This window comes from Alexandromys fortis, unplaced genomic scaffold (genome assembly GCF_014885135.2).
Source record: "Alexandromys fortis isolate MF-2015 unplaced genomic scaffold, M_Fortis_MF-2015_v1.1 scaffold_58, whole genome shotgun sequence".
Classification (NCBI taxonomy): Eukaryota; Metazoa; Chordata; class Mammalia; order Rodentia; family Cricetidae; genus Alexandromys; species Alexandromys fortis.
Genome location: NW_026067940.1, coordinates 4,495,570 through 4,510,573, shown reverse-complemented (window position 1 = coordinate 4,510,573; position 15,004 = coordinate 4,495,570). Strand labels below are relative to the sequence as shown.

The following is a 15,004-nucleotide window of genomic DNA, read 5'->3' as shown; positions in this document are numbered from 1 at the left end:
GGGAGGGAGGGAGGAAGGAAGGAAGGAAGGAAGGAAGGAAGGAAGGAAGGAAGGAAGGAAGGAGAGAGGGAGGAAAGATGAAACATGACTCTAGCTAGGGTCTTATCTGGAGCCCAGCATCCCTGAACACCCGTTTCCATACAGGACTGCTCTTCCTAGATCCCTAATCCAGCGGCTGACAACACTGAGAAGTCATGGCTTTCTGGAACCTTCAGACCTCTTTCCTGTAGCTAGCTACTGCAGCTCAGCTCCTTAGTTCCACCTTTGACCATGGCGGGTGGGGCTCTGAGAGGCTTGCCTGGGTTCTGCCTAGGTTAGATCTGGCTCTCTTCCTGTCACCTGCACCCACAGACGCTCACTCTTGCCTCAGTGTTTGGGGCCCTGATGGCTATGGAAGGGACACAAGAACGCAGTGTGCATCAGGCCACATGGTTAACCACTCAAGTGAGTGGACTGTGGCCCCAGGATGATATTCGGGTACCAAGGGCCACTTGAGGAGTTACAGACAGACGTATGAGGAAAAGAGAATGAGGATTGCTGGAGAAATCACGACGCTCTCTCAGAAGAAGCAGTTAAGGTATCAAGCACTCCAGGCACTAGGTCAGGAATCTACCACACAGATTACAGTGAAGGACAAGGCAGTGGACTCAGACCTAGGCTTGAGACCCATGTCTTTCACAAGGTATGTGGATCTTAACCTGACAGTTTCCTGTTCTATAAAATCTCATTGATGCCACACTGCTGGCTTCTGAGGATTGGATTAATTAATTAACTAATTTGATTACTACAAGTTAATCTGTTTACTACAAGTTATAATTTGGATGTTTTTTATTTTATTATTATTTTTTTGTTTTGTTTTTCAAGACAGGTTTCTCTGTAGCTTTGGAGCCTGTCCTAGAGCTAGCTCTTGTAGACCAGGCTGGCCTCGAACTTACAGAGATCTGCCTACCTCTGCCTCCCAAGTGCTGGGATTAAAAGCATGTGCCACCACCGCCCCGCCAATTTAGATGTTTGAATTTCTTCAAAATTCTCATTCAACCCATGTTCAGGGCTAGCTAAACGGCTCGGCAGTTAAGAGGGCTTGCCGCTCTGCACAAGCTTGTGTACCAGCACCTGCATCATGCGGCTTACAAACGCTGTACCTCCAGCTCTAAGGGACCCACGTGTCTTCTGGCCTCCATTGGCACCCCCACACACGTGCACATTCACACTGAGATTGAGAAAAATTTCATCTTTAAAATACCTAATCCCTAATGCAATGGCATTATGAGCTAGGCCTTCTGAAGGTGGTGAGGATGTGAGGGAGGGCTGTGTCCTCATGATCGGGATTTAGTGCCCTTATAAGAGGCACCTGTTTGGCCCTTGTTACCCTTCAACCTTTTCTAGCGTATGAGAACACCTTGACAAAGTACCATTTCTGAAGACTAAGCCCTCACTGGAGATTAACTCTGCCGGTAGCTTGCTCTGGGACTTCTCAAACACATTTCTGTTGATTAAAAATGACCTGTGTAAGGTTGTTTTGCGATAGCAGCTAGACCAGGCAAGAGTCTGGCACCCAGCAGTGCTTAGGGATTTGTTGGCTTTTGTTAATATTAATCCTTTCAACGATTCTTCAAGATGAGGTCCATCAATGTAGAGATCAAAGAGACTGACCTAAGGAATGCCCTCACAGCCCAGGGCAGTAGACAGTCCAGGAGACAACACAGACACCTGTTCAACATGTATAGCATGTTCACAAAACTGAAGGATGCTGGTTACCTAACTCTACTGCAGTGCCAGCCATTGCCTCCTGTGAGAGACTTAGAAAGGAGAGGAGTTGAAGGGTCAAAACTACTAAGGCAAAGAAAAGAGCCACTGAGCTGTCTTCTGTAAGAGGCACTGATGGACAGAATATTTCTGATTAGGCAGATTCAAGCTAGTGGGAAGAGGAGAGGGCCTGGGATCCAAGTCATGAACTGCTTCTTAAGGCCATGGAGGAGCTGGACCCTGAACTGAAGCAGTGGAGACTGTGGTGGTTTAACTTAGAATGGTCCCAGCACAGCGGTGGTGGTGTTAGAGGAGGTAGCGCAGGCAGCACACACCTTTATTCCCAGGCAGAGGCAGGCAGATTTCTATGAGTTTGAAGTCAGACTGCTCTAGAAAGTTCCAGGACATCCAGAGCTGCTACGCAGAGAAAGCCTGCTTCAAAAAACAAAAAACAAACAAATGAACGAATGACTCCCATAGGCTCACATGAATGTTTGGTCCCCAGTTGGCGGAACTGTTTGGGAAGGATCGGGAGCATGGCCTTGTTGGAGAAGGTGAGTCACTGGGCACGGGCTTTGAAGTTTTGAAAGCTCATGCCATCCCCGTTAGCTCTCTCTCTCTCTGCCTTTTGGTTGTTGTCTCAGTATGTAAGCTCTCAGCTACTTCTCCAGTGCCATGTCTATCTGCCCGCTTGCCTGACCACCCTGCTGCCATCCTCCCTGCCATGATGGTCATGGACTCTAACTCTCTGGAACTGTAAGTGAGCACCCAAGTAAATGATTTTCTTCATAAGTTACACTGGTCATGGTATCTTATCACAGCAACCAAAAGGTAACTAAGACAGCTCCTGGGATGCAGAGATGCCCAGAGGAGGCTGGGCAGCAGCAGTGACTCCGGGCTCAGTGTGAAAGGATCCAGGTAGAGTAGACCTGGAAGAATAAAGGTGAAAGGGGAACCCGGCCAAGTCTGAGAGCAGGCTTCTCATCCCTTCACCTTGCTCTAAACGCTTGGTACACACCACCCAAACACTACCTTTCCCATCATCCTGTGTGTGCATAATAAACAGAAATGTGTTGTCCATATGCTTCAGAACTCTGATACCTCCTTCCCAGAGCACAGCAACCTGGAGGTCTGTAAAGGAATCCGGACACATCGGGTGAGCTGAGTGTTCAATAAAGAAACAGAGGCCATTTGTACATTGTCTTAAAACCAGGTTGTTTATTGGTACATAAACACCCACTCACGCCCACACACACCCACACACACTCGCACACCCACTCCTGAAGCACTGAGCCAATACAGTACTGAGAAGGGACCCGGTGAGACACAGGAGGCTGGCAAGGAGGGCTTGGGTCACTGGTTACTCTCCAGAAAAAAAAAATATATGCATATATACTTTAACTGTGAGGCAAAGGGTACACCATGACAGCAGCCTTCCATCACTGCATGCAGAGTCCCCGTCCACCCTCCCTGCTGACCCTGAAAACACCTGGATCCCCAGTCGCTACCTATGACATCGAAAACCATGACAGGGTTACACGGTAGAGGAGGGGCAGGGCTGACTCTCTCACACAGCTAGCCCATAGAGAGTCCCCAGAAGGAGTTAGACGGGGTTCAAGCTCAACTCCTTCCATCTCAGGATGCTGGTACTTCTGTGTAACTCCAGCCATCAGGATTGGGCTTTTTCTGCACTCTAACTAATTCATATTCTAAATTGTTTCTCATCTTCATCCCCAGCAGCCTGACTGGTAGGGATGCGGAAACAACGGGACCAAGGACAGGTAGCTTCCTGCCCAGCCCAGGGGAGCCCATTCAGTCACCCCATTAGCCAAGCTTTCCCCTACTGAGCCAGCAGGGAGTTCTGGCTCATTTCTCCACCTGCCAGCCTAGCCCCTGCTCAGAATCCCAGTGAATGAGATGGCAAACCAGTTACTCCACTTGCCTACAGGAGGGCAGGAGGGTACCGTCCTGCCTGCCTCCAACAAACACAACCCAGGCACGTCTTTTCCTCTCCCGTTAAGTATCAGCTTCTATCAACCCACTCTGATATGAGGTCCTGAGATTTCCTAAGGCTAAGGAATGGGTCTGGAAGAGGAGGTGAATGGCATTCCTCACAATCCGTCCTGCCCCACCATGCTGCCAGAAAAAGCAATTAAAATAGTGGGGAGAGAGGAGATCAACAATTTCTGGAGTAGACAGCTGACCCCCAAAGAACACTAATGGAGGACTGGACGGCATGAGGACACAGAGGGAGGACTGCCTCAATCCACATTAGAGATCCTGGACCTGGGACGTGGTTCCCTAAAGGGACCCCCCCCCTTTCAGGGCAGACATAACAGCTCACGATCTGACCCACTCAGCCCCGTAGCAGACTCCACTGTGGCTGGGGCTGAACCATTCCCACTGCCCTTTGGGCTTAGGTAGCAAGGCCATCTGTTTTCCTTCTAGTTTCCCTGACTTTACCTTCTACTGGGCAAGGAGTTGAAGATTTTCCCTTGCCTTCGCCCTTAGTCCAAAGCTCTGGGGTCCATTTCTCCCACATATTTGGGATTCTGCATCAGCTGGGACTCAGAGTTTCCACCTTAGCCTTCCTCAGTTTCCTTCCTGGAGTATCCTGGAGGGACTCGGGTACTCACCCCTCATTGCCCCCAAGCACGACCAGGAGGCAGGAGCTACAGACACTGTTGACCGGTTTGGGGAAGGGGCAGGGGCGATACTGTGAAAGGGGGTACAAAACCACTCCGACAATTTGGCACAGCCAGAGTGGAGGGGACCAGAAGGCCAATTAGTCCAAGCAGGACAGAGTCCGAAATGGCCTTTTATTGGAAGGGCCATCTCAGTCCTTGGCTTGGGATCATGAGCCTGATGAACCCAGAGTCCAGACCAAACTAGGTCCAGAAGAGGAAAGGTGGTGACACTCACTCAGTGTTACTCTTTTCTCCTCCCACAGAATCCCAAGCACCATCAACCTGGGTGCCGCCACATACAGGAAACCTTGGCCACATCCACCAGAGACTTACAAAAGGGGCACGAAGTAGGACTCGGATAGTGGGATGCCAAGGGAGTAGATGAGCATATTCTGAGATCCCGGGCAACTGGAAAGTCACAGAGGAGAGGCTGGGAGCCAAGGGAGAAAAGGAACAAGCAGGAGGGGTCAGGGCCGGCTGAGCCTGTGAAACCAGGGCACCCACCCTGGGGGCCATGGCTAGTCCCGGAAGGCGGAGAGCATGTGTCCGTAGAGATAGTGAGAGTGAGCTAAGAGAGAAGAGAGAGACAAGCTCTGTAAGTGGAGGTGGTCCCCGGAAGGGCAGCAGGTAGGTGTAACATGCGGCCAAGCACAAAGCGAAGCAGGAAGGGCAAGCCGGCGGTGCTGCGGCGAGGGTGCGGCGGCAGGGCGGGCCAGGACGGAGGCAAAGCGGGCGGGCGAGCGCAGCCACGGCCAGGCCCACTTACCCCGAGCCGGGGGGACACCCCCGTCAGACCCGGGGCGGGAGGGTGGGGGGTCAGCAGGAGTAGGTCCGGACCGTGGAGGGCTCCAGTCTCTGCGCCCCCGCCGTCCCGGCTGGCAGGAGTCGGCAGCGGCGGGAGAACACACAGAGCGCGGGTTAGTGCGCGCCCCACCGCAGCGTTAGTGCAGAGCAGCCTCGGCCTCGCCCCTCTCCAGCCCGCTTGGCCCCAGGCTGCGGGAGGGAGCCCGCGGCCAGTCCCCGCACTCACCTTCCGGCATGATCTTCTTGGGCGGAGGGGGTGGGGGCTGCAGCGGACCCAGCGTGGATACACGGAAGCCCACTGGGAGGGTCTCTGCAGAGGTGCCCAGCATGCCACCACTGTGGTGATCCCGTGGCCGGAAGCGTTTCCTCCAGGAGGGTGCTCGACGGAACACCTTCTCTTCCCCCTGCACCAAGGGACATATTGGAGTTGCCGCCCCAACCTTCCCAACTGAGCTGGGAGAGCCCACTGCTTTTTCAAAGTATTTCTCGTCCTAGGCTCCCTGCGGGAGGTCACTCACTGGTCAGCCCCAGTCCTGCTACCCTGTCCTGGGGCCTCAATAAAGATACTACCCAGGTTGCCAGGAACACACTGCCAGAGATCATGAGTTCTAGGTTGCCGTTCTTGGTTCAGTTGCTTGACTAGCAACAGGACTCTCCCGGCTTCAGTTTTCTTATCTGTCAAATGGAAAGTCCAACATCTGCCTCACCTATTTATGTCTCAGGCTACCTTCTCCACTAGAACCAGAACACACAGACAGTGATGGGGCCAGGCAGATGAGCCTCCAGAATCAGGCTCCTCCAAAGGACACAGGCCACCCATCCCACCCTTCGGAGCCCCGGCTCACTGCCTTGTGGCCAAACCTCCTCTTCCACCTTTCTGTTTTCAGAACTGTGCAGACCCTGCAGTATGGGAAGAGTGGGCAGGAACAGGGCCGCTGACACCTGGTTTTGCCTCAACCATCCCTCCCATTGGGGTTTGTAATCTGTGCTCTTGGAATGATACATGCTCTAATCACCTCTAAACCTGCCCTAAGACCTGTCCCAGGAGCATCGACAAGAGAACTCCATTACTGTTTCTCATTCCTCCCTGCTCCCCCCAATCCCTTCACCTTCTACTCCTTCCATTTTCTTCTCCTTTCTCTATCATGTTCTATGCTCTGTGGGGCAATGAATGATTGTTGTTCCAAAGAATGCATTCCCTGATCCTGAGTGATGTCGTGGAATGCTGTCTGCCTCAGTAACTGTTGATGAATGGATAATTGGAGGTCCGTTCCTTAATTTAGCAAGGTCTAAAGATGGAGAATCTAGAAATAACTGTGTGTGGGATATGTTCACACACGCCACGGGACATCTGTGGAAGTCAGAGAACAACACTGGGGAGCTGGTTGTCTCTTCCTACCTTTCTATAGGTTCCAGAGACCAAACTCAGGTCATCTGGCTTGTACAACCAGAGCTTTCCTTCCTGTGCCGTCCCGTCAGTCCCGGGCTCTTTTTTAACTTGCTTAAGCACAGTCGGGTAAGGCAGACAGACTGGCACATTCAAGGAAGGCTGGTGACAGGGAAACAGGTCAAGAGGTGGAGGAGGGATGCTGTCAGGGCCCTCCAAGTCTTCCCTGAACCCCAAGAGAAGGCCTGATGAAATGAAGGTCAAAGGCTACTTCTACAGACCAGAAGGGCTGCAGATTGAAGCTACGGCAAGATCTGGGGTGTCAGCTTGGGTTTTTGTTTAGCAGTGTGCCAACTACCCTGAGGAGCAGAGAGCGGAGCTGTCACTCAGCACCTCAGCAGAGCGTCTGTCCTCAGACACCACACAACTGGAGGGCAGGCTGCAATCCCGCCCAGCATGGAGAGACACAGAAACAGAAAAGTCACCCACAGAGACGGCCTCTGGGGAAGACCTTTGACCCTGCATGGCCGAGAAGGCTGAGTTTTGAGGTGGAAGATGCTAGAAGTATAACACGGGCTTTGGGTTTTATACCAGAAATGATTTTCAGAGACTTCCCCACAGCCTGCTGCACAACCAACCACATTCCTCCCCGCCCCTTGCCATTCCCCATCCCTGCTGGCTCTCCTCCCTTAGGCTAGCCACCACTCATCAGCCCTAGGGTGGGAGATCTCATGACCCTCAATCCAATCAGCCTACAATGACCAAGACCCTAAATTCATATCCAAGTACTCACGTCATCCAACTTCCTGTCTGTGCCCAAAGCCAACAGGTTATTGAACTCTCTCTCCATCACTTGACGGGCCTGAAACCCACAGGGTGAGAGGAAGGAAGAGAGGCTCTAGTTAATAACATTTATGGTATCTATCTCTTTTAAATTTTTACATTAATTCAGTTTTTATTATTATGTGTCTGTGTGTACATGTATGTACGTGTGTATGTGTATGCACGCACACACATGTGGGCAAATTATGACTATGCACTGTGGAGGTTAGAAGAGAATGTGCAAGAATTGTTTCTCTCTTTTCACCATGCGGGTCCCAGGGATCAAACTCAGATTATCAGACAAATTAGGGGCAAATGTCATTTTTAAAGCTGGGTTACAGAGTACATGAGTAGACAGGCTTTATCTATTGAAAAAAAAACTATTTTCACTAATTAGACTCACAGAGTTATCAATAACAAAAAGAAAGAGGACAGGAAGGTGTGAGGGAGAACGGAGGCACGAGTGGGAATTGGAGGGAGGTGATAGTAGACAAAGATGATCAAAACACATTGTACAAGCCGGGCAATGGTGGCGCACGCCTTTAATCCCAGCACTCGGGAGGCAGAGGCAGGCGGATCTCTGTGAGTTCGAGACCAGCCTGGTCTACAGAGCTAGTGCCAGGACAGGCTCCAAAGCCACAGAGGAACCCTGTCTCGAAAAACCAAATATACCCGATTTTCTATGCATAAATAAAAATTATTTTTAAGCCTCTATTTTGTCTCTAATGGGAAAACATGGCTGAGCACCCATTGGTGAGGGCAGGAGGAAGAACAGTAAGCACACACACTTGGGTGAGCAAAACTGCCCAGGAATAAGTAAGTTCATCTGGCAGGGCACACATTGCAAACTCAGACTAAAAGAATCCCCAGTCGCAGATAGTGGGAGCCCTGAGACACTTTTCTAGACCTCCTCAGAATTAACTCAGTAAGGAAACTACCCGCGTGGGTGCAGAGGTGGCTCAGCAGTTAAGAGCACTTGCGGCTCTTGCAGAGGACCCAGATTCAGTTTCCAGCACCCATATCAGGTGACTGACAACTGCCCATAACTACAGTTCCAGGGAACCAGAAGCCCTCTTTTGGCCTCTGCAACACCTGCATGCATTATGATACACATAAACACACACACACACACACACAATAAGAAATAAATTAATCAAAAGAAACAGGGAGGTTTTCATAACTTTCTGTCACCAGATATTTTCAACCATGGGCCATAAAGGATTCCAAACTGTGTCACACAAATAGGTCAAGAAAATGCCAGGTGCTGGTAGTGGATGTCTTAAATCCCAGGAGGCAGAGGCAGGTGGATCTCTGAGTTCAAGGCCAGTGTGGTCTACAGATTGAGTTCCAGGACAGACAGGCAACACAGAGAAAGCCTGTCTCAAAAAAAAAAAAAAAAAAAAAAAAAAAAAAAAAAAAAAAAAAAAAAAGGAGAAGGAGGAGGAGGAGGAGAGAAGAGGAAAGAGAGAGCCCATTTCTGGAGGGAGTATGAAGCCCAGAGTTCTATCAGGATAGTGTTTGTCAGAGTGGAAGCGGCATGTCTTACAAGTGATCAGAGAGGAAGGTGGTTGTAAGGTTTCAGATATTCTGGGAAGTGAGAGGTTAAAAAGATGTGTATCAACTGCAGAGCCCTGAGCAGGCAGGAAACCTGCAAATGAACTTAGAGGTAGGCAAGTATAGAGAAATTGCATTTGGAGGAAATCCAAACTCTTACTAGAAAGGAAAGGTTCCGTGCTATGTGTTTTGACTGGTCAGTGGGCGTCACAGCAGACGGTCTACAAACACATTGGCCCTGAATGGTGCCGTTGCCCCCAAGGCCAGCACTACCCAGAACCGAGAGACAACACAGCCCCACCCTCGGTCAAGCCAAAAAGTGTCTGTTCCCAGAATAGCCAGCACAGCTAGTGGCTGAATTTCAAAAGCAATCTGACAGCTGCGAACAGTTCAGACAAGGGCAGCTAAAATGATCAGGGGCAGCAGCTAGTCTACACGAGGGACAGCTAAAAGAATTAAGACCATTCTGTCTGGAAAAACAAAGGCTTGGGCCCAGAGGCAACATAATCAGACTTTATGAAATTCACAGTTCTTACAAAAGGGGAGAATGGGTAACATACAAACATCCTCATCAAGCTAAACTGTAAGGAAGAGGTGGATCTTTCCCCAGGGGCAGCTTGGCAGAGGCAGATTTAGGACAACTAAAATCAGGAAGTACTTTACCCGAGTGCAAGTGCACCTAGACTCCATTACCCACAGGAAGTCAGAAGGGCCAAAAATACAAACAGGGTCAAGAGACTTGAGATATATTCCTAGATAATCATTGTAACAATAATCACGAAATGTAATTGAAGGAGATGTCTAATCTTTTGAGCTGCTGACAGGAAGACAAAGCCCTGGTATGGAGTGTCTCTGGGCTGTGCCCACTGGTATATTTAGTCTGTTAAAGCCTAGGAGCTCAGGAGCAGATCCCTAGGGTAGGTACAGGCTCTATGGTCCCTGCAAGGCCCAGTGCTTGTTCTTCCCTATGAAAAGTTGGGTCAGAGAAGCAACTTAAGGAAAAGGAAAGCACCAGGCCTCAGCTTGGGAAGAGCTGGAGTGACCCACAGCTGTGTGGTCACAAGAAATGTAACTGCATGTGAAAGACACATATTCCCCAGGGGCTTTGGTGATGCACAGGGACCACTCACCCTGTTGGGACAGACGGCACGCATGCGCGCGCACACACGCAGTAGGGGGAGGTGGGTACTGGCGGACTGGAGGCCTACCTGGGTGTTCTGTGTGGGGATTTGCAGAACCAAGGCCAGGGTGTTGTGATCGAAGTTCTCATCCAGGGCCAGCAGAGCACCATGCACACCACTCTCATGCAGATTTCCTGCATAGTCCCTCAGCCCGATAGACTGGACCCAGTGAACCACCTGGTCATTGGTCCAGACCAGCACATCTGGAGGGCAGAGGAAGAAATGGACAAAAAGGAAACATGGCTGGCCCAGGCTCTTCTAGGCACAGAAGGCATTTCCTACCCGCAGACCCCCGGCTACCCCTCTGTCTAGCTCCCACTCCATCCCAAGCTTCCTTCCTGGCATCTGGGTCCCCGCAGGGCCAGCTCCACCTCACTGCATCTCTGCTACTTTTTCCCTTGGGGTCCCAGCTTGGATCGTCCCCCAACCCCAGGCTAAAGTGGCCTTATTCTTTCTACTTTCAGGGTCTTATCTATAACCTGCCTCTTCCCCATCCAGCCCTCTCCTCCCCCACCACCAGGTCACCAACTTCGGTGAGCACATCAGTCTACAGCACCATACCAGAGGTCTTGTCAGTGTGGATGGTGGCCACTGTCTGAGGGAAGTGGAATCACATCTGAGTGGATATGGAATATTTCTGTTCCATTGAACAGGCTGGGGTTGTAGCCACCTCTCAGCTCTGAGTCTTTCTTGAGGCTCACTGGGCCCCAGGCTTCGGGTCGAAGCAAGCTTCCCCAGACCCTTCCAGCTTACCCTTGATCTCATGCTGACTCTCCTCCCGCCTCTTCTCCAGCTCCTTCCGGTCATAATTCAGCCTCTTCAGACACATGATGCCATACTGAAGACTGGTTCTGTAGGCACACAACAGCTGAGCCAGGGCTCTGGTGTAACCACATTCCTGGCTACATGGCCCCCATTCTGTACCAACCATAACAGGCACAGACCCACTGCACCCAGCACAAAACACACCCTGGTCCCTTCAGGCTCCTGCTGCCAGGGCTGCACCTGATTCAAGGCTATTTCCACCTCCAGCTGCTTACACCCCATCCCCTTCAGGCAGGTAGGGCCTTGAAGGCTGATCTTGTCGGTCACCTTGGTTGGACTGCACCACCTAGCCTAGCAGATTAGGTGTCTTCAAAGGCATTTCCAGAGGTGATTAGGGAGGTGGTAAGACCCATCCTGAATATGGACAGCTCCATTTCACAGGCTGGGAACCAGATGGAATAAAAGGGGAGAAGGAGACAGCCTAAGGGCCGAGACATTCTCTCTGCTTCACCCTTTACAACGGGCTCAAACCAGGAGCAAAACCAAATCCTTTCTCTCCCAGGGTGTGTCAGATATTCTGTTACAGCAAACAGAAACCAACAAAGGGCCTGCCTGGTGGAAGGGCTTTGGAGGACATTAGCAAGCCCCTTCTTTGCAGCGTTGGGATGACAAAGACTAACAACCACTCACAATCAAAGTAAAAGGAAATCTAAGATACTCCTTAATATTGCTAGTTCACTCAGGCCTTTCAGTGGCCTACAAGATGCAACAGGTGTTCCCTTACCTGTCCAGCCTGCTGTCTGTGCTGCAGCCACACTGACACCACGCTGCTCCTCAGACAGCAGGCATCCAAGGCCTGGGGGCCTCAGGGCCTTTGCACTGCTTGCCACACAGAGCATCCAACCCCCAGTTTTTCTAAACAGTTCACTCTTTCTTCACCTTTAAGTCTTTCTTCACACGTCCCCTGCTCAGCCCAACTCAGAAGCCACCTAAAGCAGACTTACACTATACCATCACCACCTCCATCCCACACTAACAAGGTCGGATTATATTCCTAGCTCCTTAACCATCTTGCCTCGCCAAGTCAAAATGTACACTTCGGAGGACAGGGACCATTTAACTTACTGGTCACAAATCTCTAGGGCGTCCTAGGTGCTCTATAAGTGCTTAACGATGAAATGACACAATTTACACAACTTACTAACTATACCAAAGGAGCAGCAGTTGCAGTAAGCAGTGAGTGGACAATAACTCGGGCAGAGGAACCTTGGGTTAGAAGGGACCCCGCAGCCTTTAATCTGGGCTCCTCCAAATCTAGGACTCATCCACCCTACAACACTTCCACAGTGGTGAGCAACATCAGAACCACCCCAGTGAGGGGCAGCTCATTCACACTGGGACAAATGTAAGGGTCCCAGCTTGACTGGACAACTACCTTGTCCTTTCCCCTTTCTGGGTTCTCCTTTACACAGAGCAACGGAACAGAAGGCCCATCCAGCTCCAACCGCTTTGAGATTAAATTATACAGACTGCTCCCGAAGCCCTTCTGCCTGGAACACTCATGCTCAGGGACACATTTCTAGGTCGCCTGTATTTAGGGTGCAAGCTGCTGTCTTAAGTTCTGGATGGCTATCAAGAGGCATCAGCTCACACAACCTGTGATGGGCTACGCCCCTGACATGAAGTCTCGCTGTAAACCTTTACACAGTTCCTATGGCTTTCAAGGCTGTCAGACAACAGAACAAAACCATAAAGTCCTTGTAGTTAGGTCAAGACACGTCTGAATGCCAGCTCTGCCACATTCTCCCTGAGGACACCAGGCATCTGTAAGATGGAGTCCCACCTCTCTTTGGTGAGGATTAGAAGTGACCATGAATGGAAGGGCTCAACACATCTCGGGGACTCAGAAACAGGTAGGTGTGATTGATATATGTGTGGAGTGGGGATCAACCCAAACAGCAATACTCAACAGACTACCCCTGTCCAAGGAGAAGCACTGGGCGGGATGCCAAAAGATGAGGGCATCAGCCCGATCTGGCCAAGGGAGCAGGTACAAACAACCTCTCTTTGATTTGCTGCCTGTTGGTAGAGTAAGATGTAAACATCCCTTTCTTGTCATAAAAATAGTGACTTACATGAACGTCTCCAAAAATGACTTGGTGGTACAAGTCTTTAATCCAAGCTATTCAGGAGGCTGAGGCAAGAGGATCCCAAATTCAAGAGTTATTACAGAGTGAGTTTAAGACCAGACAACTTAGTGAGAACCTGTCTGAAAATACAAAAAAAGGACGGGGAGGCCAGGCACAGTGGGGCATGTTTATAATCCCTACGTGTGGAAGTAAAGGCTGGAGGATCAGAAACTCGAGGTCACCCTCGCCTACACAGAAAGTTTAAGGCCATCCTGGGTTACATGGGTCCCTGTTTCAAAAGCAGGAAGGGGGGTTGGGAATGAAGCTCAGTGTCAGCAAGCCTGGCTGCCCGTGTGGAGACTCTATGCTCAGTCTCAAGTGTTTCAACAAAGGAATAGCCAAGAACACGCTTTTGAGTCCAGACATGAGGGCTCACGCCCCTAATCCCAATATCTGGAGGATGAGGTGGGAGGGCTGTGAGTTTGAGGCCAGCATAAGCTGCAGAGTGAGTGCTTGTCCCTGAACTCCAAGAAAAACAAGAAAGAAAGAAAGAAAGAAAGAAAGAAAGGAAGGAAGGAAGGAAGGAAGGAAGGAAGGAAGAAAGAAAGAAAGAAAGAAAGAAAGAAAGAAAGAAAGAAAGAAAGAGAGAGAATGTGCTATTGGAATGTTGAGCAGAATAGCCCAGAGCGAATGGCAGAGGCAAAGTGTGGTGACACCTCAGAAGCCTGAAGCACCCATGCTTCAGAGCTGCTCTATAGCCCCTGGCAGGCTGGCCTTCTCCCTGCTCCTCACAGTGGGGCTGCATGTAGGAGGGCTCCGGCTCTCCTGCTAAGACAGGCAGGCCTTCTCCAGCAGTCCAGGCACACATCAGCCGGGCAGAGGAGCGGCACATCTCCCTGCCTATCAATCACACAGGAGGAGACAGGTGCAGCTGGGCCTGGCAGCCACCCAGGCAAAGACAAAAGACTCCCTTTCAGCAAGGGGTGCTGGGCAGAGAAGACACAGCTTCCCTGCAGCCCTCACAAGTCGCTGTGGGGTCAGAAAGGCTAAGGGGTACAGGACTGAACCTGAGTCCTCAGACTTAGTTCTGCCTGTGCTCCGTCTCCATCCCTAAGGTACTGCTCCTTCCTAGGCCTCGGTTTCCTCATCCATGAGGAAGTTAACCAGATCCCGTCCAGATTTAAATCTCTACAGTGTGTCAACTGGAAGACGTCCACAAAGTCCTGACGGAACTTGAAAAGCCACAAACACCGGGCGCCACCTGCCATCTTACTCTCTACTTGAGGCAAAGCCCTAGTTTAAGTGGCTGTGCCCACCAGCCTCACTTTGCAGTGCTGGCAGGGAGGGATCAGGCTGTCATATTGCTTGTTGTTCATGAGCTAGCTGGGAAGCAGGCTGGAGGGGCTGTCATGTCCAGGTGGCAGTGTGGCAACGGAGCTGCCCACCTTTCCAAAGAAACCAGAATTCCAGACATCTAGATAGAAATTACTGTTAAAACATTGGCAGCTGAGGCTGGAGAGATGGGTCAGTGGTTAGAGCACTGGCTGTTCTTCCAGAAGACCTTGGTTCAATTCCCAGCACCGACATGGTGATTCACATCAGCTCCAGAGGATCTGATGTCCCCATCTGGCCTCCACAGGCAATAGGCACACATGTGGTTCACAGACATACATGCAGGTAAACCACTCATATACAAAAATAATAAAAATTAAAACAAAAACAAAATATTGCCAACTAAATTCATGATTTTTAAAAAACATGGAGGCTAAATAAAATGTATCTCTAAGCCAAATTCAGCTCACAGGCTGCTAGCTTAGGACCTCTGCCATGACAGGTTTGTACAGATCTTCTCAGTCTAAAGAAGACAAGGATTAGATGTCACTCTGCATAAAGGGACAAAGCTCAGGGACTCACATCGGCGACACAAAA

The 15,004-nt window shown here is 50.5% G+C and overlaps 1 protein-coding gene across 6 annotated transcripts in view; it reads right to left on the bottom strand.

Annotated features, from left to right (window-relative positions):
- Positions 1 to 2,949: 2,949 nt before the first annotated feature.
- Positions 2,950 to 15,004, bottom strand: part of Ppfia4 (PTPRF interacting protein alpha 4) — a 45,858-nt gene continuing 33,803 nt past the window's right edge. For 3 of the 6 annotated variants that reach the window (XR_007592803.1, XR_007592801.1, XR_007592802.1), the window contains exons 24-29: positions 10,935 to 11,032; positions 10,209 to 10,384; positions 7,418 to 7,486; positions 5,464 to 5,641; positions 5,200 to 5,308; positions 2,950 to 5,001 (exon numbers count right to left, since the gene is read on the bottom strand). Coding sequence is in view for 2 of the 6 variants with exons in the window: in XM_050147804.1 (XP_050003761.1) it covers positions 4,952 to 5,001; positions 5,464 to 5,641; positions 7,418 to 7,486; positions 10,209 to 10,384; positions 10,935 to 11,032 (571 nt within the window). In the remaining 4 variants the exon portion in view is untranslated. The remainder of the gene's footprint in view (positions 5,002 to 5,199; positions 5,309 to 5,463; positions 5,642 to 7,417; positions 7,487 to 10,208; positions 10,385 to 10,934; positions 11,033 to 15,004) is intronic. The other 3 variants (XR_007592804.1, XM_050147804.1, XM_050147805.1) reach the window with 3 other exon arrangements.